General features: G+C 43.7%; 2 protein-coding genes across 2 annotated transcripts; both read right to left on the bottom strand.

Moving 5' to 3' along the window:
- Positions 1 to 1,190: 1,190 nt before the first annotated feature.
- Positions 1,191 to 10,111, bottom strand: tmprss15 (transmembrane serine protease 15; the record flags this gene model as incomplete). Its single annotated transcript, XM_080550044.1, has 24 exons — positions 1,191 to 1,352; positions 1,974 to 2,113; positions 2,400 to 2,495; positions 2,607 to 2,788; positions 3,318 to 3,543; positions 3,685 to 3,734; positions 3,916 to 4,011; positions 4,118 to 4,253; positions 4,517 to 4,627; positions 4,933 to 5,076; positions 5,276 to 5,401; positions 5,706 to 5,795; positions 6,017 to 6,161; positions 6,277 to 6,448; positions 6,695 to 6,800; positions 6,903 to 7,052; positions 7,524 to 7,661; positions 8,006 to 8,115; positions 8,257 to 8,365; positions 8,551 to 8,670; positions 9,102 to 9,238; positions 9,320 to 9,387; positions 9,500 to 9,639; positions 9,994 to 10,111. 24 exons carry the CDS (start codon positions 10,109 to 10,111, stop codon positions 1,191 to 1,193), a joined length of 3,072 nt encoding a protein of 1,023 aa, XP_080406170.1.
- A 1,763-nt stretch (positions 10,112 to 11,874) lies between these two features.
- On the bottom strand, positions 11,875 to 14,686 carry rbm11 (RNA binding motif protein 11; the record flags this gene model as incomplete). The annotated part of the gene is made up of 5 exons (XM_080550043.1): positions 11,875 to 12,195; positions 12,581 to 12,677; positions 12,786 to 12,858; positions 13,723 to 13,885; positions 14,594 to 14,686. 5 exons carry the CDS (start codon positions 14,684 to 14,686, stop codon positions 11,875 to 11,877), a joined length of 747 nt encoding a protein of 248 aa, XP_080406169.1.
- Between the last annotated feature and the right edge of the window lie 10,392 nt (positions 14,687 to 25,078).

Here is a 25,078-nt window from a genome sequence, read left to right as displayed (position 1 = left end):
TATTTATATATTGAGAGGCCAAATTGGATGCAAGAGTCTGTTTTAATACGTGTTTAATGTTGGACTGAAGTGCCACTAATAAATGTGTTCTTTATTGCAGCGTGTATGAATTCACTTTTGTGTTAGGTGTTAGAATTTGTGATCAATATGGATTCAGTTAATAACACACAAACTTCAAATGTTTTATTTTTTTTCTATTGTTATTGTGTCTAAAACCTAAACTGCATTCAACAAAATATCAGATGACTACAAAATGTCAGATGACTGATATTAGTCTTCATTCATCATTTGCAGTTTAGCGTGATAGCTAAACATTTTTATGTGTAAGTCATTTTCAAGATGAATTCCTTAATAGAGAACTTCAATATTATATGAAAAAGCTCTGGGCACTGTTGCTACCAGTTGGAACTTTTATAAATCAAGCAAATATTGTTGAAATGTTGAATCAAATGTATGATAAGTTGTAATTATTCCGTTTTATTTGACAGTATTTCACAGTGTACATACTGTACATAACAGTCCTTATATAATCAAGGCTATGCACACCTGTCACAAGACTTTCAATACAGTTCATAATATGATGTAATACAAGTTTTACAATTTACATGTTGATTACAGAACCATTAATTGAAGAAACTGTAGGAATAATTTAGACACATTTAAGACATTTAGACACAAAAAAGATATTATCAGATAGAAATTAACAATACTATGGCAATGATGAGATTTCAGGACAATTCCAGACAGTTTCATATTAATAATCCCTATAGTGTGTCCTGCCGTCTGTCAGATCTGAAAGTGGGCTGTTGTGCTCGTTGTGCAGTTCTCCACTGTCTTTCTGGGAACAGTCTGTTCAACTGTTAAACTCTCAAAATGAGAAACAAGCTGATCATTTACCTTTCCGCAGCTGTGCACTGATTCTACTGAGTGGAAGTGCATGTGGCACCTTTTTCATTTTTCTCATAATTAGGAGATCTTTTCTCGTAATTAGGAGATTAGTATCTCCTAATTACAAGATAAGGCGTCTATTTTGCGGGGGGTTTGTGAACGCAATGCACTTCCGTAAAATTACAATTTACAAGCAGTTTCAATTTATATGTAGTAGGCTTAAAGACTGGTTCATTCAGTTATCAAGACTAAAAACACAAGTTCTCAAATAAGAGCATCTACTCCCAGTCTGTCTCCCAGCGTCAGGAAAAGCGTCTTGTCTGGATGACCCAGTCAGTGAACTGGGAGACCAGGGCATACACACCAGGGCGCTGGGGGCGGCCACACCCCACCCCGAAAGAAGTCACGCCCGTGAGCACCCAGTGGCCGTCCTCCTGACACATGAGAGGCCCTCCAGAATCCCCCTGGAACAGCAGGCAGGAAGGCTCACTCAGAGAACCACCAGGGTTAGGATCAATTCCAATTCCAATTACCAAATTTGAAATTCATGGGCCAATTCAATTTACCCAAAAATCTAATTTAGAGGAATTTAATTAATTCCGTAATTAGAAGAGAGGATATGGGATTTGAATCGATTTGGAAATTCCGTAGAAAGAGAATTGAATTGGAATTCAATTTGTGGAATTGACCCCAACCTTGAGAACAACATTATGCTCAAATGCTATACATACTGTAACCACATGAGTGGCTTATGAATCACAAATACCAACTACTACCAATAACCAGAAACTTTTCTATAGTCGCAGCCAGGCCCTAAGAGCCCACTAGAGGGAGTGTTGATATCCAGGTGCTGTGTTTTCAGTTTCAAGTGTATTGTTACGTCACATTACACAAGTGTAAGACAGTAAATTACCCCTAAATTACACATCCGACCTTACCTCATGAGGCAATTAGGCATAATTCAAAATTTAAAAAGTGACAGCATTACAGGACATTAGTGACAAAAAAGAATAAGACAGGATATAGTTGGCAGTATCCGGACAATTTGCAGACAATAAGGCAACTGTCCCCTGTGCTGTACGTACCTGGCAGGAGTCCACTCCTCCCTCAGGGTAGCCCGCACACACCATCCTGGCTGTGAGGTTGTACTCGGGCAGCTGCTGCTGGCACTCAGCCCTGCTCACCAGAGGTAACACCGCCTGCTGCAGCACATTAGCTACTGAGCCTGGGGAACGTCAACATCAAACATACATTAGCCACATCCTCAGAGGAACCTAATTTGTGGAAACACAAGAGATGAATCAGTCACTTCATCTGCATATCACCGTGACTAAATAGTTATTACATATGGTCATCATCACACACTGTATTTGGTGTTTAACTTAAACGCACAAACACCCAAAAATCAACACACAAACAATGTCCTTCCACCACAAACACATGCTATCTTGCGTTTTGCGTAATTAGCGTCAACCAAACTAAACCAAATTGACTGACGCCAGAATACTAACCTTGCTCTTTGGTCGTTCCCCAGCCAGCTATGACACACTTCCTCCCTGCCTCCAAGTGCTGGTCACTCCTTGGCAGGCAGATGGGTTGGATAAAGTCTGTATCCATAGAAACATTATATTATTATAGTGTGTGTGTGTGTGTGTGTGTGTGTGTGTGTGTCTGACATTCTGACATACTGTAAAATAAAGCCTATGCAGAGAGGACACCTGTGAAGTTGACGTGTGTGTGAAGGTGCATCATGGCCATGTCAGCATCCTTAGTCCTCCTGTTGTAATGTTTGTTTATAACGATCTGGTCGATGCTCCGCGTCTGTGTGTTAGGGCCAACTGCACTGTCCTGGGAATGGAGGCCCAAAACTGCGTTCCAGAGTGAGAGATGAATATTCTTCCTGCAGGATGAGAGAGATATTAAGGTTGATATGGCTTGTAAAAAGCTATTTTGTACTCACATGTGAAAGACACTCAAACAATGGTGAACGCACGGCAACATGGCGACTATAAGTGTAAAAGTGTGAACCGAGGAAGGCGACACTCAGGTAAAAAGTACACACAGTAAAAAGTGAATATAGGGTTGAGGAACAGACAGGTGAGTCTAACAGGTGTAACAGTTCCTCACTATAATGATGATTTCTGATATTGAAGTATAAAATCCCAAAATCCAAATAAAATCCAAATTCAGATCTGGGCTCACACAACTGCCTGCACAGACATTTGTGGTCAAACATTGAATGAGCCAGGAACGAAAGAAAGTGACTATCTTTATAGATGGTTGTCACCAAGCCATAAAACATCTGGCACGCTGGGCTCTTCGTCTGACGCCAGGAAGTCTAGGATCCATGTCACTCTCCTTGGGAACCAAACCAGTTAAGATAAACAAGATCATAAAAAAAAAATGCACTCTTTCACCCTAACACTCACCCATAAACACAGTGTGCCGCAGTGACCAGCCACTCGTTGTCAATCAGCGTCGCTCCACATATGTGACGGCCCCTCCAGTGTAGAGACACCGTCCAGGGCCACGCCCCCTCGCGGGCGTCGGTCCCTCCCACCACTCTGCCAGTCCCACTCTCCTCTGACTCCTCCAAGCCTGGCTCAGACGTCCCAGCATCTCCCATCTTCAAAGACATCATCCGAACACCACAAGCTGAAATACACAAGAGTTCTTGAGAGTGTGTTTTATACAGTGTGTTCGTTGTGTCAATCGTGTCAATGTGTCATTGAGTGCGGTTGTAAGCGGTTGTTCGTGTACCATGAGATGTTGATAGTCTATACTTTTCATACTCACGTTGGTTGTCACACTGTATGGATATGACCTTTTCACCAACACATTTCTCACTAGAAACAAATAGAAACAAAAATGTTGTTAAATGTATCAATGTTGAATGTCTTGAATGCTGCTTTCTTGGTTTTTGTATTCATCGAGTCAAATGACGGTGCAACATGGAATCTTGTTACATACTACTTAGACACTTCTAAAGCATTGTCCAACTGTAGGTGTTGGTTGACGGTTGTTTACCTGGTAATCAGGTCCAGTGTGCCGTTGGCTGTCAGACTCACAGTGACGAAAGGAGAGTCCTCATCCATGATGGGTAGGAGGAGAGCGTTTCCTGCCCTAAGGAATATAAGCAAACACAGTGACACACACACACACACACACACACACAGAGTGACACACACACACACACACACACACACACATGGTACAGCAAAGGTCTCACCTGTACCCCAGGTATTGGCACATGAAGTTGGAGAGCTGGGCATTCCAGTACTGAGCACAGGCTGTGTACTGGGTACTCTGGACCTGGAGTCGCAGACGCTTGTCTCCCGTACTGTTGTTCACTGATACCAGATGCACTAAAACACAGAGGTCACCATGGTTTACCATGGAGCCAGTCGTCCAACCCATACTGTATGTCCATTCCCAGCATGAATTGTTATACAGCTTTAGTTCAGAAGCTCAATACTGCAGTCTGGAGAGAGATTTGGTGCATCAGACCAATAAAGTTACATTCTGTTATTGAACGCCAAGTAACACAAACCTATGCAAATCCAACTTTCACACAAATCATGCAATGTGATGTCAGGGGGACTTTTGGTACTTTTTGGTACTAACTCACCACAGTCTGCTTCATCAGAGGAGTCAGGGCAGTCGTGTCGACCGTTGCACATACTGGTGTTGGAGATGCATTCTCCAGACTTACACTGATACTGGCCAGCAGCACAGGGTTCTGAGTATGGGAGGGATGACAATGGCTGTGGTCATTTAATTGTTTTTTTGAGGAGCATCTTGATAATAATAATAATAATAATATCTAAAGCTAAGCTGTATGTACTGAATGAACTCAGGTCTCTCCAGTAGATGTGCCAGAGCATGTGTGCTGTACAATATTTGAATATCATTCAACATGCAAGTAAAGTCAGCTATAGGTCTGCATCTGCAATATTTGTTTGGTTCATTAAGTACTGGGACCATATTGCATTGATTAACTACATAACAGAATATCTTATATCCTAGTCATAATAATAATCTTACTTGGCAGGCCCTGTGCTAAACCGGAGGTGAAGTTGGCAAGGAACCCTCTACCATATGCTGATCTGTCCGTAAAGAACATCACTGTGATCTGATTGGTTGTGGAGATCACATCTGAGGAGGGGCCGGCACTGCCAGTGAAGACACCTGATAAAGAATACATCAGCAGCTTATTTATGCTTATAAATGTAAATATGTAAATGTAGGCGTTTGTATTATGGGGCTTTTAAAATGGCAATTAAAGTAAACTACAACTAAAATGATGCCTTTTCAATGACAATTGAACATGTATAGGTAACATGGCAGAGGCTAGTATGGCAGGGCTATCACAGCACCAGGAACTCACCAAGCAGTTCAGACTGTGGCCCTGACCCATCCCGCACCTCCACCATGTCATATAACGCCTCCACATCAAAATCCAGGAAATGAAGCTGGATGTTCCATCCCTCCCTGGTATGAAGAGTCCACAGGCCTGGCCCCAGATAATCACAGATATGTATGTTACGGTACATGTGGGAATACGGTACATGTGGGAAAACTAGGGTTAAGGTTAGGTGCTACGTCGATTTGGTACATGCTGGCATGTCTAACCCTAACCCTAACCCTACCCCTATCCCTAACCCTAACCTTAACCGTAGCACCCTAGCACCTAACCCTAACCCTAGTTTTCGCACATGTACCGTGTTCCCACATGTACCCTAACATGTATATCATATTTTACAATTATTTATGTAATGTAATCTGTTTTTAAAAACAAAACACAGTAGTTTACATACAATTAGCGTTGTCTCCATAGGAACGTGGGTAGTTAGGGGAGCTGAATGTAGAGTTGGGCTCCCACAGGTCAAATGGTCCGCCACAGTCAGCTGAGAGAAAGGAAAGAAAGTTTGACATCCTGCCTTCACGTGGGAAATAAGAATGTACACATGGCGTGAATGGACAAAGATGGGTGATTGTGAAAGTAAGATAGTGAGCGTGAGTGACTGCGAGGGTGCTGATTTGTGGACAAGAGGGTGCTGTGAATGTGTGAAAGTGATTGGGTTGTGTGTGGAAGGGCTGTGTTAACCACACATTCACAGTTTCATACCAGGTATAGGAGGTGGTGTTGTGGGCGTAGGAACGGTAGTTGGCTCTGGTGGTCCTTCCATACAGGGACCCCTCGCCATGCTGATATCATCCAGGGCAATATCATTCCTCATGACCCGACCTCTCTTCTGTGCCTCAAACACCACCTAGGGACATCACATTGGAGCGGGGGCATGATACAGCTCAATCACAACCAAATACTGCATATCTGCATGACAACACCTGCGCCGCCTGGAACCAGTATTCCTAGAGAGTTCTAACCGTTGTCTCAGCTGTGCTATTCAGGTCGATCTGGCCATAGTTCCAGTTATCACCATAGTTCCCCTCTCTCTGGAACACCACGGTGACTGACGCCTGGCTCCGGACCGCAGACAGTGACGGCGTCTCCACCAGAACCCTCAGACGATACACATCCTCTCCAAACATGTGGTACCTGCAGCAGCAACACAACAGCTGTCCAGAGGGGCTCAGAGGGATGCAGTTACAGTACATGTCCACCAGGGGGCGCTGGTGGAGGTCCCATGTAATGCATGGAACACAATCAGGAATTCCTTCCATGCATTCCATATACCATTCCTCATGCACTACAATGAGCCCGTCCTCCGATTTCTACCTCCACTGGGACTCAACTGCATAGATTCACAGAAGCATAGTGAGGGTGAGAGGGAGGGTCACTGACCAGAACTTAAGACACATGGACTCATTCGAATGGGTCAACGGGAGGCTGTGAATTCTGAAGTCCTTCTCCATCTGTCCAAGGCCTCCCGGGGTGACGATATAGTAGCCTGTGTCATCAGGAAAGAGAGAAACATGAGAGCGTGGCATCAGACTACTACTACATCAAGACAAAGCATAATAATGTCCATTCTCGTCACGTAATGACTCACCTGATTGGTTGCCCAGTGTATGGTCAAAGTTTGGGCCTGTGAAGGGGGGGAATGTGGGTCCATTGGTGCGTATCCAGTCCCCATCATCCTCTGAGTCCTGCCTCCAGAAACACAGGCCCTCCTCAAAGGAGCACCTCACCTTCTCTTCATCTGAGAGGGGCAGAGGGGGGTACTGTTACCATACCGTAGTTTCCCAACATGTCAGGACATTTCACCATGTGACAGGTTTTCAAATGGTCAATGGACTGACTTATATAGCGGCTTATTCCAAAGCGCTTTACAGTGGCCTCTCATTCACCCATTCACACACACATTCACACACCAATGGCGGCAAGCTACCATGCAAGGTGCCGGCCTGCTCATTGGGAGCAATTTGGGGTTCAGTGTCTTGCCAAAGGACACTTCGACATGTGGCCAGCCGGGGCTCAAACCGCCGATCTGCCAACCTTGCAATCAATAGATGTCGGCTCTACCACCTGTGCCACAGCCGCCCCCTTTTAATGCAAATAGCTTTTTAAAAATGTATAATAAAGTGTGTTGAGACCGCTGTGACTTGAGTGTGACCCTAAATCAAATTATGTTGCACCAGAAATGACACAAGAAGTAATTCCTGAATATTACTTGAGAGGTCGCTGATGTCTTCTGCAGAGTAGGTGGCGTTGAATCCTTGGAGGTTGTTGAAATCGTCAGAAGAGAACTCAACAGTGGCCTCGTTGGACAGAAGCCACACAGTGCCTGGGGAGGGGCCTGACAGCAGGTCTGAAGGAGAAGTAGTATGAGAAGTAGTTACTGGGGTGCTTAGGTGGCGTAGCGGGTTAAGCATCGACCATGACCAGAATCCGGCCTGGGACATATCCTGCATGTCATCCCTCCTCTCTCTCTCACCCATCCTTCCTGTCTAATTCTCCACTTTATCTATCAATAAAAAGGAAAGATATGAGTGGGACTGAAAAAATAAAATAAAAAAGTAGTTACTGAGTAGCAATCAATGGGAAATATTTGAGTTAGTATATATTAATAATATTTGATACTTTTTAAAACATTTTATCAAGAGCTGACTCACTAGTACATTCAGCATTTGCTCAGTTATGTTCTCAACTCACGTGTCAGATGTTTTATCTGTCCTATGCCCTGATATATTGCGAGTGTATCAGTTTCCTCCTCCGTGTGGAATGAGTGGAAATCAATCTTTATGGCCAGTCCTTTCTGCACTCTAAAACATAGCAATATAACCAATCAGATCATTATCTCCATAAAAACCTACATATTGGTTTAACACCAAATGAAGGAAGTAACAGTTATGTGTCAGTAGAAAAAAGCATGACTGTCAGTAAGGTGTGAGTAGTAAGAGTACCGTATGACCCATCGGCAAAATGTGTCACTGACGTAGGAGAGGGGGAAGTTTTCAGAATGGAAGGAACCCGAGGGCGCAAGAAGAAGGAATTGTCCGTCGCAAGTTGTTGCTATGGAGACATGAAACACAACCACTCTGTTCCAGCCTAGCATATTATTCATGCAGTCATAAATATTGTTTAACCAAATTACCAAGCCACACGTGACATTAGCATCACCCTATACAATCAAAACATTTATGGACAATTTGTATCCGCAGGAAAAGCATCAAACATGACAATCTAAAGTCACTCACCACAGAGAGTGACATCTTCATCTGAGCCATCAGGACAGTTGATGATCCCATCACAAAACTGCACGGCAGGAACACATGTGGTGCCATCCCCACAGACCATGTGATAAGGTGGACATTTCCCTGTGGACATGTACAGTACGGTGCCTTAACATCCACTCAAAGACTCACCATCACTGTGCAACGTATTTTCAACTCCAACAGCAGATAGTAGCAATAACCATACCTCAGACACAGTACACTGAATACCTTATAATTACTAGTTTCTCTTTATCACCTGCAGCTAGTCATATACTGACATTCTGTAAATTCCACAAATAAACACTGACGGATTCAGTTCTCACCTGAAGAAGTTGTAGTGAAAAAGTCGGTCGGTGAGGTTGGCTGAGCTGTAGTTATATCCTTATCTAAACAGAAACATCACGACTGTAAGCTCATATCTAAATAGGCAATACAAACATCCCTTTACACCATGACTGTACATATTTGTGAGCACAATGATCATGGATGAGGAGTTGACCGGTTGTCCTACTGCAGCTGTACCTACACAGTACCTGTCACCTGGATACTGTTGTTGTCAACCACCAGGCCTCCGCTGGTCTGGAGCCCCGCCACTAGCTGCTGCTGCACCTCCTTCACATCCACACTCTGATGGAACTGGAGGTCAAAGGTCACTACCACACTCCCATTGCTGTGACATGGGGAGTCAGGGTCAGAAATCATTGTATTAGGATTAGCCAACGTCATTTGAAATAATGTTATCTTATCTCACCTGAAATCTAAAACCTCACAAGCCTTGAAGTGATCGCGGAGTGAGCCACGGCCATAAGCTTCAGATATCTGTGATCATAAGGATGATACTGTGGGTCAAATGTGTGAGACTAGATGTGCTTTCATAGGTTAGGAGGGTTACATAGCTACTGTATGTACAGCATGGCATGAGATCTCTTACCAAGTGCTCCGTGTCGAAGGCCAAGGACTTGAACTGCAGACTCGACTTGTTCCTCAGCTCCTCGGTGAACACAGCACCCTTCTGGATGACCAGCCTCCCACTGAAGACAGACTCAGTCTCCCAGGATTGGACATCGTCCGCTAACCCAAAAACACACACTCCTGTCAGGACTGATGACCAACAATGATAAATGTGAGTCTTTTCTAAAAGTGAAATTATCAGTTTCTTATGGACCGGTACACTGTTTGTATAGCTTCATCTGAATATCAGTTCATTAGATCAAATTTAAAAATCTTATAATCAACCCTTGTATATACAGTACTTCTTTTTGGGGGGTTTGTTTGAAATTTTACAATTTATGCTCCCTGCGTATAAAAACCACGAAGATTGCTGGAAAAGCCAGAATGGAAGATGGTCATCTTCAAGGGTGCTACACGAAAGGAGGGAGAGGGGAAAAGAAAGAGCCAGATGGATATATTCAGAGTCTTTCTCACAGTCATTCAGGGCGAGCCAGGTGACGACGGTGAGCCCCACACACACCCCCAGCAGGACCAGACACACGACAGTCAGCAGCACCTCTGTGGAAGACCAGCGGCGCATTCCACGGGACATAATTCCTTCCTCGAACGCAACACTCTAAAGCCAATACTTAACTCCTCTCTCTGTCACTCCTCTTTCTCTGTCATGAAGAACAGTATTGTATACTTTTGTTGTCTTCTCTTTCTGTACTCTCTCTCTCGCTCATGAGTCTCAGAAAGTCTGTCTTACGTTTCTCTTTCTCAGTCTCTGAGTGGTTGGCTGATCTACTAGGAGGGCTACTTATTCATGAGAGATTGGCCCTTTATCTCAGCGATGGGGCAGCAGTACACATTTTATTGTGCAGTAAAGGGAAAAAATAAGTGATAACAAATCTATCCACATCATTGATAATCACTCATGGCAAGTGATAAGTTATTACTTGTCATTAGTGATAACTAATAATGGAAGAACAACAAGGGCGGAGAAAGAGAGAAACATTATGAGATAGAGTACAGCTCCGAACATTGCCATTTAGCCAAACTCCCAGCAAACTTACTATTCTGTCTGCAAGTGATGAACTTGCAGGAATTAAAGCCTGGTTTCACAGACAAGGCTTAAGTCTAGTCCTGGACTAAATCACACTTTCAATGTAAAATCTCCATTGAAGATGCTTTTTAGTCTAGGATTAGTCTTAATCTGCATTGGGGAAACCCATACACATTCAGCACTCACATACTGTACACACAGGCATACCATTGCAGTCGACATAATCTCCTCCATCGCTCATATACACACACCTGCCTTTCTGCAGACTTTGAACTCTGAGCGCTGTGCTTGTGCTATTGCCATGTTGTCACGCCAGCTAAGCACAAGGGACGGAGAACCGCTTCTCATGCTCTGATAGTGACCTCAGTCTGACGCTGTCTTCTTAGACGGGGAAATCCCTTCAAGGACATCATGTTATGCAACGAAAGATTTAAAGATTTCAGTCTTCACTAAAGCTGTCAATCAAAGTTGATAAAGTCTAGAATAATAGTTTATTATTAACAAAGCAATTAAATGAAGCCTATTGGAATTCATGAGCCAGCAACAGTATCTGTAAACAGTTCTTCTTCTTCTTTATTTGTCTTCTTCTCAACACATTTCTGCTACTACAATCCTTGAATCTCCAGTGCCCTGCGTCATTACTGGACGATGCATAAAAAGTGTCATTTCTGAATGGTGAAACCAATATGTACACAAAACCATCAAATAAAAGCACTAGAGTATAGAATCTCTATTTTACTTACTTCTCATAGTAATTGTTTGATTTCAAAACCAAACATAGCGTAGAGCCGAAAGAAGAAAACGATGCTTCACAGTCCCATTACGTACAAAGGGCTCAGCATACACCCCAAAAATCCATCTAAAAATGAGAATGATGAAGTGATGAAGTATTCAGCCTAAGGAACCAATTCTATCACATTTAGAAGTGCGTCCCTGATGGAAATCTTAAATAAATCAAAATGTTTAAATCATAAATCAATGTGTCAGGAAAAGTGCCATTTATTTGATTGATTGATTTGAACACACTAGCGCATCAGACAGAAAAACAGTTAGAGCAAAACTGGGAAACAAAACTACATAAACAGACCAGTTGGAAATGCTTAAAGGCAAGTTGTTGGCTATATTCAGGAGCAGATGTTTTTTGGCTATATTACAGTATTTTTGCCATAGTAAAGCCTTGTCTGTAACAACCATCCTCACAGAAGCCACTCAGCTTGTGGGGAATATCATTCCATAATAGTTTCTGGAGTGCTATGTATGCTAAAGTGCAAGCCTGAATGCGTGTGCTTATCATTCATGTGCATGTGTGCTCAGTTTTTGCACCCGCCCCAGTGCTTCTGCAGCCTGTGATTGCTCTCGCGGCTTTTCCTGTGCTTGCGTTGCTTTCCAGACTCCCCTTCTCCTTGGGGACCTGCGGTCTGCTGCCTCTTGGACTGGGTAGAGCACTGGGACGGCAGGCGATGCTGTCCCTGGCTAGGGCAGGGGGGTTGTGGCGGGGCACATTGGGGGTATCCTGGCATCGGCCAGGTCGGGGGAGGTGCAGAGGAACACATGGGGGTGGGGGGAGTGTAGTAGAGAGGCTGTGGAGGGGTGATACTCAGGGGGTACTGCTCCATAGGGTAGCCAACCATCTAAAACACACAAAAAACACAGTTCATTATGCATTCATAGTCAAGTCAAGTCAAGTCAGCTTTATTTGTATGGCACGTTTACATACAGCAGCAGCTGAACCAAAGTGCTTCACAGGCGTAGAACAGGTAAAGTGCAGGATATTAAATAAGATGCAACACAATACAATACAAGATATGATCAAATTAAAGAAGAGAAGATAAAAGGACTAAAAACAATAAAACAATAAAAGCCAGGGACCTAACGATGGCTAAGTGGGGGGGAAGGCCAGGGAAAACAGGTGGGCTTTTAGGAGGGATTTAAAAACCTCCAGGGTCTGAGCGGCCCATAGTAGTCAGTCGTCACTCGACTGCACATTCAATTAATTTCCCATATGTTTGTCCACACCTTGTTGTTCCAGTGGAACTGTTCCTGACAGGGGATGTTGACATCAGGACGCCCAGAGAAGTGGAACACAGAGGCTTCTGGGAGACAATTCATCACACTATGAGGAAGAAAAAAGACACTGAAACACTTTCCGATGGAATCCAGTCATGGCATCGTAAAGAATGAACACTATCTATTTAAATGGGAATAGCCAGGTGTGCTTCACCTAGACATGTTGTATGAAGAGTCATCGCGGTCGTCTGTGTCTTGAGGTCTGCCACCATCTTGGTGAGAACTACCTATGACATGGGTGCAAGGGGGAGGGGCTTAAAACCACCACCTGCCCTGTCTATAACACACTACACCTACAAGCACCTACAAACTTCGTTTAGGTAAGTTCAGGCAGGACACTTTAAGTTGAACAGCGCCGCTGTCTGTCAGATACACACACATGTAAAACATCATTACATGTCTCAGGGACAAGGCTTATGTTACACTCCACCATGGTTAAACAGTGTAACACTGGCTACATGAGTTTCACTTTTTGGTTGTCCCACCCACCATCCCTCCACCTGCTCAGTCGCTCTGTATTTCCCTACCTATGGGGGGTTTGATACTAGTATGTTGTTTAAAGTTCAGGCAGGGAGCTATACAGAGTGGAGCCATTAAAACTTAAAGGTATTACCATTGTCATTAAACATGATTAAACCAAGGTAAGTGTCCTGACCATAATACTACAATATATAACACCTTCACTCTTCATGCGGAGAAAATGATTATTGTTGAAAGGTCAGGAGGAGGCCTGGGGTGGTCCAGTGGCGTAGCACCGTGGTCTACAGTGCACACATGCCCATGTCGGCATGGGTTAGAATCCGGCCCATGCCCCCCTGCTGACATGCCCCCTCTCCCTTCTTCTCCTCACTTTCCTGTGTCTTCACTATATCTGTCCAATAAAATGAAAAATATCAGTGGGACTGCCCGACTCAGAAAAAAATGCTAAATATCTGTAAGTGTCACAATTATAGTATTCGCGAGTAGAAAGCTGAGAAGCTGTAAATTGAACAATCTGCTAACAACATATTCAACATACTCGTTCCCTTCAGACTTTCTGAATCTGTGAGTGAATAATGGCAAGTGTTTGTGGAAGTGAAACACTGGCCTACCAGAGCTGTACTGCAGCTTGATTTGACGGCCATTGAGCCAGGTGCCATTGAGCAAGGCAATGGCATAGGGTACAGCCTCAGCATGCTTGTAATACACAAACCCATACGACCTTTGACGACCTTCGCGGTCTCTCGCGATGGTGACCCTCTTCAGTGGCCCAGCCTGGAGACATGAAATAAAGACACAGACAAGACACAAGCTTTGTAAACTCTGGTGTCATAGCATATAGCATTTCAGGGCCTCTTCCCAATACTATGTGTCGGCAGAGCTGGAGCACCAGTCAACAGCAGTTCCAGGTCCCACAGGTTTAGGACTGCAAGTTTAGTTCTAGGGTCCTAGACCTGCGGTCCCAAAATGGTTCTCCGGCTCTGCAGACACATGCTACTCCCTCTTCCTCCCTTCCCTGTACTCCACCTCTGGTCCCTAGATTAGAGCTCATTGATGGGTTCTAGAACACATCAACATGGTTTCATGGACGCAGGTTAAGACTATAAGACCAATCCTACACTAAAAAGCATCCTCCATGGAGATTTTCCATTGCAAGAGTGATGCAATCCTGGACTAGGCTTGAACCTTGTCTGTGAAACCAGCCCCATTATGCCAAACAGCCAAGACAGAGACACATGATGTAGTGGGTCACCTGGTCAGAGGAGTTTGGGTCTGAGAACATCAAACCAGCAGCTATGTTTACTGTCTCCCTATGACTTCTTGTTTTATCTCATAGGCTACAATGAGAAAACTAGAGGGACACAATTGATTCAGAAACTGGCTATAGAATGTACACTCTGCGATTGGAATTGGACACAGTGTATTGAGAGAGCCTGGGCAGATCCTGCTGTCCTCCATTCATTTGCCATGCAGGGTGCCTACCTGCAGAAACAGCTCGAACAGAATCTCCTCATTTACTGAAATGCCTAAATTTCCCACGAAGACAGTTTTGTCTGCCTCGTTGTGGTTCTGCATTGTGAACCAACGATTGAATTGAACTAGTTTAAATCTGAGAGGATCTTACTAATTTCACCGGGTCTGGGGACCTGAAATCAGCTGAATCGAGAAAGATATCATTGATGAACGTGTGCCGTAAAGGATAGCATGGACCAAGCACTACATTGCGACATTAAATGAGTAATGCATGATTCGTAACGCTAGGGGTCGTTGTACACTACCTCTTCCCTGGTGTTCACTTGTACCATTAGTTTTTAGTTTCTTCACTTTTTGTGCTTTTGAAACCATTATTGCTACATTAGGGCATAATATGGTGTGCTGTAGTTCAATGGAAATTAGATAGATCAGTGATGTTGACTGCCAAAACAAAACAAAAACTTCATTCAGTAAATTGTGTGATTTGCAAAGAAAGAACTCCATAGCTTTACCATGTAACGTCTTTATGGTTTTAGTTAAAGTATACACTTTTGACCAAAGACATATGCCATGCTGTAAATTGAGGCCTGGCCATTTTGAGAAATACTGTCAATTGCCTGTGGGATGGGCTTCTTTGACTTCAAGGATGGATAATTGAATTGTATTTGTAGTTCAGTCAGGACACTTAGGTTCAGATTCATTTATTTATTCAAGGGACAGTGCATATTAATAAAACAAAAATAAATGGTAAATCCGCAGTCCCTATGCCATGTTTTATACGGCTCCCTGGAGGAAAAAAGTACATTAAAAGGACAATATGGTACTAAGTTTAGAATAGAATAGAACATTAAGCTCTACTGTATCTAACAAAAGACTTGTTGTTTTAAAGAAATTGCTACAGTAATTCAATTGTCTGGGCTTACCGTTGAAGTACACCTGGTGCCCCTCCTCCTTCTCTCTCTTTAAGGGTCGAACGTATGTAAATGATCTACAGATAACAAAAACCATTGAAGGCCTAGCAGCCCTATCTCCTCTGGTGTGAAGGGTTATTCTGACCATTATGGCACGTCAACGCCATTGTTGGCTCAACCATAAAAATAAAGCCGACGGCATACATAATAAAACCAAGAAATGACAACTAAACTAGCATTATTGAGGGGGCGATTGACAATGAGCAAAATACTTATAATAGATATAATAATAGAGGGCGACAGAGGTCTTTCTATCGGCTCCGGTGTGTGTGTTGGCGTTGTGTGTCTGTGTCAATCATTTTCAGGCGAAAAGTTAAGTGTCATTATCCAAACATGTCACATAATAATCGCATTACGTTTTACTACATGTAACCGGTTGGTAATTATTTCCAGTTTGCGGTAAATGTGATTTTGGTTAACAAATGCCTCCTTTCGCTACGATTGGAGACGGGTTACCACGTGACCACGGGACGTATTGAATTTCCCGGTTTGGAATAGTGAAAAGTAGTGTTTTGGGGATGTTTTGTACATTGGCACTACATTATCAATGTTAAAACACTATTTTTAAATTATTATGTAGTGGAATGCATATAGAAACTATTGTTGTGGTTAAACCGTGACCTCCATTGCCAGAGAATCACTACCCTTCCTCGAAACCATTTTTCACCCCGCTCCTGTACAACAGCCATGTTTTTTTTAAACATGTAATGTCATAACGTGTACTTGTACTTTTTACAATAAAACCTTTCGAAAGAAAAAATCTGTTCTTATCAGTTTAATATCTGATACGTCCCCTACCCGGGGACCATATATTAAATTGATTTTTGGAGCAGGGAGATGGAATAGGGGCTTGCTCCGTCCACTCCACGCATCGACAGGTATTGCAGTACCTCCAGGAACGGTGCACCCCCTCTCGGTGTTAAAGACAATGTTTAATGTTCTTCCGTAGTACTATAAAACGTTTCTAAAATGCTCTTCCGTTGTAACCGATTATGGGGATATATTAATATGAATATGCCGGTTTAATGGGATGGGTTGGAGCGGCCAGCGACAGAAAAGGCGTAGTTAAGGGTTTTGATGTGGGTAAAGTGTTGGATCATTTGAATGTGAAATATAATAGTATTGAATGTATGTCGTTGGAAAGCCTGATTAGTCACCTTTACAACGAGGTACAACTTGTAAGGATCATGCATTCGTGGAATGAGCAACACAGTGTGTTACTGGATGGGACAGGGATAGGTGAGAGGTGTGAATGGGTCCAGAGAGGGGTGAGAGACCACTAATACAAAGAACCACACATTTCCTTTATGGCCAGGAGTGGCGTTTTTTCAGGAGACACACTGTACCTTGTGTACACAAATAATTTAAATCAAGTTCTTTTCATGTGAGAATTGGCGTCGTTAAAAGTGAACTGGTCGAATCTGAATCTGAATGCCGTGGGCTTTCCACCTGGCCATCTTGTGTCACAATAGGACAAAGGGGTTGTAAATATCCAAGTCTGGCGATTCTAGAGATTTATAGATAGATAGATAGATTAGATAGATTAGATAGATTAGATAGATTAGATAGATTAGATAGATAGATAGATAGATAGATAGATAGATAGATAGATAGATAGATAGATAGATAGATAGATAGATAGATAGATAGATAGATAGATAGATAGATAGATAGATAGATAGATAGATAGATAGATAGATAGATAGATAGATAGATAGACTTTATTTGTCATTGCTACAGTACAGGTACCAAACAACGAAATTTAGGAGGGGAGGCTCCCCTGGTGTTTAGGAAAGGAAAAAGGAGCTGGTTTACATCAATAAAGGCTATGTACACAAGCCACTGTACTATACTGCACAGATAGTCAACTAGGGTTGTCATATTGCACAAGAAAGTATTTTTTCACATTATTTTAAAGTGTCACAGTTTGCAGGCTTGAAAATTTACATGTTGGGCATGTGGGTGGCAAGCAGATATTTTAGTGTGGCCATCATTTTGATCAGGCCCGGATTAACCCCCTAGGGTGCCCTAGGGTGACCAGACTTGATGTGTGCCCCCCCCCCCAACACACACATTTTATTTTATTTTTTACTTTGCAAGTGAAAATTTGATATTTACTATGGTTACAAAAACCATAGATTTTTCTTGACTTGCCCACTGCCAGACATCTCACCTCCCTGCCCCCACGGGAATAAAGACTAGATTATTCCCAGAGGCCTTCAGACACCTCATTAACATTTTGGATGGGGGTTTGAGGGTAGGTCTACTGCATAAAGCCCATTAATTCATTCATTTTTACAATGACTGGATTTGACCTGCCTGACGCTACTATACAGAAACGCCAAACAAGGTATGTTGTTGTTCCCTACAATAGTTTGAAACGAAATGTTTTAAAAGAAAACGGCAGTTCTGTAACTGCAAACGACATTCTGCTGCATGAACCTGACCTATGTAGGTGTTTTGAGAGGGAGTCGATGCTTGTATGTGTTTTCTATGTAACTTTCGCTTTGACAACACGGTAACAGTGAATAATGTGCTTCCATTTGTGCAAAGATGTATGTAGAGAAATAGGCAGGTAGAGTTGTACTTTGGGTGACACAGGCGGTGGGATAGGCCTGCATTCCTAACGGAATTGTATTTAACTTAGGAGCGGACAACTGCGGGGATTCCTTTACCTGTGAACTATAAAGTATTCTCCTTCACTTGGATAACATTAAGTATGAGACCTAACACGTGTTTTACATGATCACATGGTCATTCATTGTTACAAGAGATCATTTTACATTCTTCTCAATAAAGGGTACCGGTATGTCTCCTGACATAGCGTCTTTTATACTTCTGCACATTAGATACTGTACATAAACTACCTCACTGTACATAGCTCATAACTGTAGCTCATAACTGCACATAGATAACTGTATATACCTCTAAACTGATGTTTACAACACTACCTCTGCACTTACTGTATATTACATATAGTCACCTATCACTATTCTTGTTCTATTTTATATCATGCCCTTATATCACTATTTTGGTTGGATGCTAAACGCATTTCGTTGTATTGTACTTGTACTCTGCGATGACAATAACGTCAAATCTAATCTAGTATCCTATGGTTGTCTAGTGGTGATGTTAGGATTGACTGTGTGTACCCTTGTCTAAATGTAAGGGGTATGGTTTGTGGACGGTGGGGAGGGATATCCCTTATTTTCGGGAAAATATCCCTTATTTTCAAATCCCAATGTTGACAGGTATGATTTAGCCTAATCTGTACATTTGCATTTATTTGTGGTACTTTTATTATTTAGTTGTTTTAAATCATTTTGGATGATGGCGTTTGAGAGAAAGGGTAAAGACGGCCTACTGGACAGCGATGTGAAGGAGCCAGCGGTCGCCCTGGACTGTGACGAACCACTGGAGTGTGACGACAGCTCATCTGGTAAGATACCAAACAGTCACCTCCACAACCCTCTGCTGCTCGTTTAGAGCAGTGTTTCTCAACCCTCTCCTCGGGGCGCCCCAGCCGCTCCACATATTTGATCTGTTCCACCACCAGCACACCTGATTCAACTAATCAAGTCCAAATCATAATTGCTTTGCACTTGATTAGTTGAATCAGGTGTGCTGGTGGTGGAACAGATCAAATATGTGGAGCGGCTGGGGCGCCCCGAGGAGAGGGTTGAGAAACACTGGTTTAGAGGACGTACAGTACAACACCACAAAGCAGATTTCCTTTTTTGACAAGGGAAACTGTCCAAATGTTAATAACACACGCATTGTTATTGGAATGTTATGATTGCTCCTCATCACCGTCAGCTTGGTATGCCTTGCATTGTGTCTTAGTGTTGTGTCGTGTTTAACAGTCTTCCATAACATCATGTTGCTTTCAGATGTCATAGACATGACTGATGCTGCTGAGCCTAAGACCACCAGGCCAGTTGAAGCAGACACAAGCATAGGTGAGGAAACTGACCACATAAACGGATTATTAATTCTGAAAACAAATTGAATTCAATAATAAAACATGTTCGTGTTCACATGTTTTTATATATAAATATCTATCCATAGAGCTGAAACTACTACAGTCCATTGTCATTGACGACGAAGATGATGACGACATTATTTGTTTGACACGAAAGGTACATTTTTCAATTTTTCTGTGTTTCATTGGGTTTTATGTCATTTGAATACATCTCTGACAGAAACATAGTTATGTTTGGTGTGAGAGATATTTATTGTTATTTCAGATACATCCAGACGCTTTAAGAAAAGAGGCTTTCAGAGGCAAGACGAGGTTGCCCGTCCAAGTCGGTCGGACGTCGTCCGGTTTCAGCATGAGGAAGCGGACCGCCGAGAGCATCAGCAGCCAGGCCGTTCAGACGCCCGCCGCCGCCGAGCTGAAGCAGGTGTCTGGGAGCCTGAACAAGTTGTCTCTGACCCCGGGCGAGAACGGTGGCTCCTTCAGCCGGCCGCCCCCAGAGTCAGACTCTGACGTCGACCCGGAGCCCAAACCCAAGACCTCTGCGCCGCGCCGCAAGAAAGTCTGCAGGCCGAAGAAGATAGACCCAGACTTCCAAACGTCTGACTCCTCTGGCAGTGGGGTCGACCCGGAGCCCAGGCGCGGGCCGTACGCTGTGAACGGTGCCAAAGGGAAGAAGATAGACCCAGACTTCCAAACGTCTGACTCCTCTGGCAGTGGGGTCGACCCGGAGCCCAGGCGCGGGCCGTACGCTGTGAACGGTGCCAAAGGGAAGAAGACGGACCCCGCGTACCTGCCGCCAGACAAAAGACCCAGGTCCTACTACAAAGCCAAGGAGCAGAGCGAGGCCTACGTTCAACCAGACCAGACTCTAAGAGGTAAGGTCGCCGGAACTTTCAAGATGTTGGATCTGGAGACCGGAGACCGGAGATACTAGTGTATTTCTGATAATCGCCTTCAGAATGACTTCTATGAAATGATTACGTATACGCTCTTCAAACCCTCACTACATCCAGATATACACCCGCTGTGGAATTGTTTAAAAAATATTGATTTAGAGACCAGAGGACTCATTTCAAAATATTCACCTCCTCAAAATGGAACTGTCTTCGGTTCTACTCACCACTCCTTCTTAGAACTGCCTGCATCAGCTACCCTCCTTTAGACTGAACTATCCACTCTGGACAGATACTTAAAATCATGTTTTGTATTTGCAGTATTTACCTATTTGTTTGCTTTTGTTTTTCTCTGTTCACTGTTACACTGCTACCTATGATGACACATCCTGACTGTTTGTTTGTTTAAATTTGTTTTCCAGGGGAAATGGTGCGCAAGGTTTTGGACAAGGGAAACGACATTGAAGGTAAAAGGCTGTGCCAACATCTGCACATTTATTTATTTATTTTAAATTATCATTCTTTTTTAAATGATTAGTGAATAATGACATATCCTAAGATTATAATCCATGTCTTACTCGTTCATTCTTTGGTTGACTCGTGAAATCAGACACTCATTCAATTCACACTCATTTCTGCAGAGTTCTGTCTTTGCTGCGGCACAGACGACGTTGAGATTTTTCATCCGCTCTTCGAAGGAAGTCTCTGTTCCAAATGCAAAGTAAGACAATAACCCTATCGAACTCTCTTCCAGTTCTTTCTACGGCGGTATTTTACTATTCTAATTTAGCAGTGTTCATTTTGGCAGCTATTTTAGATTTAGTCTTAGTCTTTAAATGAAAATGCATGTTAGTTTTAGTCACACTTAGTCAATTTTATCCTTCTTAGTTTTAGTCTAGTTTTAGTCAACGGAATTCATTACATTTTAGTCTAGTTTTAGTCACATTGAATAGTCCCTCTTATAGCGACATTCAACTCCTTTCCTTTCTTCCTGCGTTGTCTACAACAGCATAATAGTCCAGCTTTCCCAAATTTCCCCCCAGGGGGATCATTAAAGTATATATTATCTTGCAGTACCTAAATTGTCCATTAGATGTCTCTTCATAGGATAGGTCTAGGAGGAAGTGATTAAAAATAGTAAGATGGAGTATGACATGCTATGCCTTGTAATTTAGGGACTTTATTCTAGAATTGTGGTAACGCTGAACATTCCCCTTCCGACAGGACAACTTCAAAGAGACTCTGTATCGCTATGACGACGACGGCTACCAGTCCTACTGCACGGTGTGCTGCTATGGTCTGCAGGTCATCATGTGTGGCCACGACAGCTGCTGTCGGTGAGTTAGCCTAGCGTCTTTGCTTTTCTCGTGAGACTTATCAAAAATAAGCCTAGATTTTCCTTTAGCAACGTTGATCTCGCACAAACCGTATGAGTACACAGCAACAATACAGCCTTTGGGAGTTGTCTTGTGTCGATCCTCTTCTTCTCTCCTCGTCTGTGGAATGCGTTCGTATCTTCAAGTGTTTTTATGTGTGTAAGTCAACCCTGTCAGTCTCACACAGAGTGCGAGACGTCCCATACGGTGTCAATACTCTGACGTGGCTGACAAACACAGGACTGGTTTTGAGGTTACCCCATTGTACTGTTTCTCAGTTTCTCCAGTAATAATCAAAAATAAAAAAAATAAAAAAAAGTTTTAGTAGAAGGCGATAATAGGGAGAAGGTTTTTCCTCCTATCAGTGGCCCCGGGCCCGAGCTAGAGTACTCTTCCTGCAACGAATGGTGGACTGCTGATTCACATGCTTAGTATTCAAATGTATTGATTGTAAGTCGCTTTGGAATAAGGCATCTGCTAAATGCCAAAAATGTAAATGTAAATGAGGTGCGCTAGCTGACATCCCACCCCTGTCCTGTCCTCTTCCCAGCTCCTTCTGCGTGAACTGTCTGGACATCCTGGTGGGGCCCGGGACCTTTGACTCTCTGAAGGACATGGACCCGTGGATCTGCTACCTGTGCCAGCCCGACTGCCGCCACGGGACCCTCAAACCCCGGCTGGACTGGAGCATCCGCGTTCAGACCGTCTTCGCCAACAACAGCGCCATGGAGTTTGTGAGTGGCCTAGAAGTAGGGGGCTTGTTGGACAATGTTATCGAAATGAAGAGCCGTGATTTGTAGAACCAGGCAACGGGGAGGGGGGGGGGGGGGGTGTTGTGGCCATGTTAGTATGGTTCATTATGAGGTGAATGATTGGCCAGTAAGTGAAGGAGTGTGTTTGACCTTTGCCCCCTCTAGGAGCCTCACCGTGTGTACCCATCCATCCCTGCCAACCTGCGTCGGCCAATCAGGGTCCTCTCGCTGTTCGATGGCATCGCCACAGGTCAGCAGCTCACCAACACAATATCCTGCTGTTCTGATTCTACAGTTCTAATTTAGCTGTTCTGATTCTACTATGTGCTCTGCGGTAGAAGCGAGAGATCAAAGATTTTCTGCCATATAACATATAACACGTGACCCCAGGTTACCTGGTCCTGAAAGACCTGGGCTTCAAGGTGGAGACATACGTGGCGTCAGAGATCTGTGAGGAGTCCATCACCGTCTCCAAGGTCAACCACGACGGCAAGATCATCCATGTGGGCGACGTGCAGGAGATCACCGAACAACACGTACGGATAAATGTTTTGCTTAATCACGTTTCATACTGTTAGTACAATGCGCCCAATGAGCATGTGTGGTCTCAGGTTTTTCCATTACGGCAGAAAATAATTAGCCACTCAAGTAGGCCTTGAATTGTGTCTTGAATTGTGTCTATCTATATTTAATGTATACGACAATCTTGCTTTCCAATTCCAGGTTGAGAAATGGGGTCCGTTTGATCTACTCATCGGAGGAAGCCCTTGCAACAACTTATCCGTCGTCAATCCAGCCCGGAAAGGATTGTATGGTATGTGATTTCAAACGTTTACCTTTTGATTCAATTGTTTCGGCGTTTCTCTACCTCTGTGTAGTATTTATTAGATATTACCAACAGGGGGCGGTGTGAGACTGACTGATGAGAAGTAGAGAAGTAGTGAATCTGTCCATGAGCTGCTCTTTGCTCCGCTATCCGGTTCCTTTAGTTCTTTCTCCTCATACAGGGATCCTCACTCCTGGTCCTGGAGGGCCGTGGTCCTGACACACCTGATTCACTTCATCATTGTTCTGAAGATCAGTCGATACTAGGTGATAGTCGATACTAGGTGATAGTTGAATTAGGTGTGATAGCAGCCCTAGTCTGGGACAACAACCAGGACCCCCCTGGTCCTGGAGACCCTCTGTGGCTCCCCAGGCCCAGGGTTGAGTATCAGGGGTCAGGAGGGTGGTGTAACAGGACCAGGGTTGAGTATCAGGGGTCAGGAGGGTGGTGTAAGGGGTCAGGAGGGTGGTGTAACAGGACCAGGGTTGAGTATCGGGGGTCAGGAGGGTGGTGTAACAGGACCAGGGTTGAGTATCAGGGGTCAGGGGGGTGGTGTAACAGGACCAGGGTTTGAGTATCAGGGTGGGTGGTGTAACAGGGGTCTGGTGGGTGGTGTAACAGGGCCAGGGTTGAGTATCAGGGTGGGTGGTGTAACAGGGCCTGCTGCTGTGTGCTCCCTGCCTGCAGAGGGTTCCGGGCTCCTGTTCTTCGACTACCACAGGCTGCTCCAGGTCCTGAAGCCTGGAGAGGAAGACCCTCGGCCCTTCTTCTGGATGTTTGAGAATGTGGTGACCATGGCCGGCAAGGACAAGAATGCCATCTGTGGCTTCCTGCAGGTCGGCCACTCTCCTCTTTTCATCCTCTTTTCATCCGCTTTGTATCCCGTATCTGTCATACTTTCACATTGGTGATGTAACAACATTGGATTGAGATGTTATGACAGTGATGTCTGTTTGCGATTGTTTTCTACTTTTAAAGTTGTAATCAGAGTAATTACATGGTTACAAGTTGTGATGGAGTAACTCAGTGTGTGTTGTTGTTATTCAGGTTTCAGTTTTAGGAGTGATTGTAGTGTAAAACTGTGGTGTGGTTGACAGTGTAACCCGGTGATGGTGGATGCTGTGAAGGTCAGCCCGGCCCACAGAGCCCGGTACTTCTGGGGGAACATCCCTGGCATGGACAGGTACGGGGACTTACACATCTCGTGACGTTAGAATTATAAGGTTGTAAAAAAATGTTTTTTATGTAATCTGATCCATTAGGTGTTTATTAATGCCTGTGTGGTGTTATTTTTAAAATGTTGACATTTTTTAGTTAGTAAAAATAAAATACAAAGGTTCCATCTCACAACACATAATGGAATGTAAAAACTTTGACGCTCAATATCTCTGAACTGCCCTAAACGGAGATGGAACCTTATAATTCTATGCTCACGATCTTATACTTACACATGATTATCCTACTATCAAACGACCTGTAGCCTCTCTGATCCACATGTCATCAACCTTAACCAAAAAACAAATCATTGATATTTCAAAATGAAAGTGTACAGTGAATGAAATTGATCCTCCCTCTTCTGTGTGCCAAAAAGGGGAGGCAGGTAGCCTAATGTGATGTGAGCCGGATATGAGCTGGTGACCGGAGGGTTGCTGGCATCATATCCAAGGTGCCTACCACTGCCATTGTGCCCTTGA

Source organism: Nansenia antarctica (assembly GCF_963989245.1).
Source record: "Nansenia antarctica genome assembly, chromosome: 20".
Taxonomy (NCBI): Eukaryota; Metazoa; Chordata; class Actinopteri; order Argentiniformes; family Microstomatidae; genus Nansenia; species Nansenia antarctica.
This window is presented reverse-complemented; position numbering and strand designations above follow the sequence as displayed.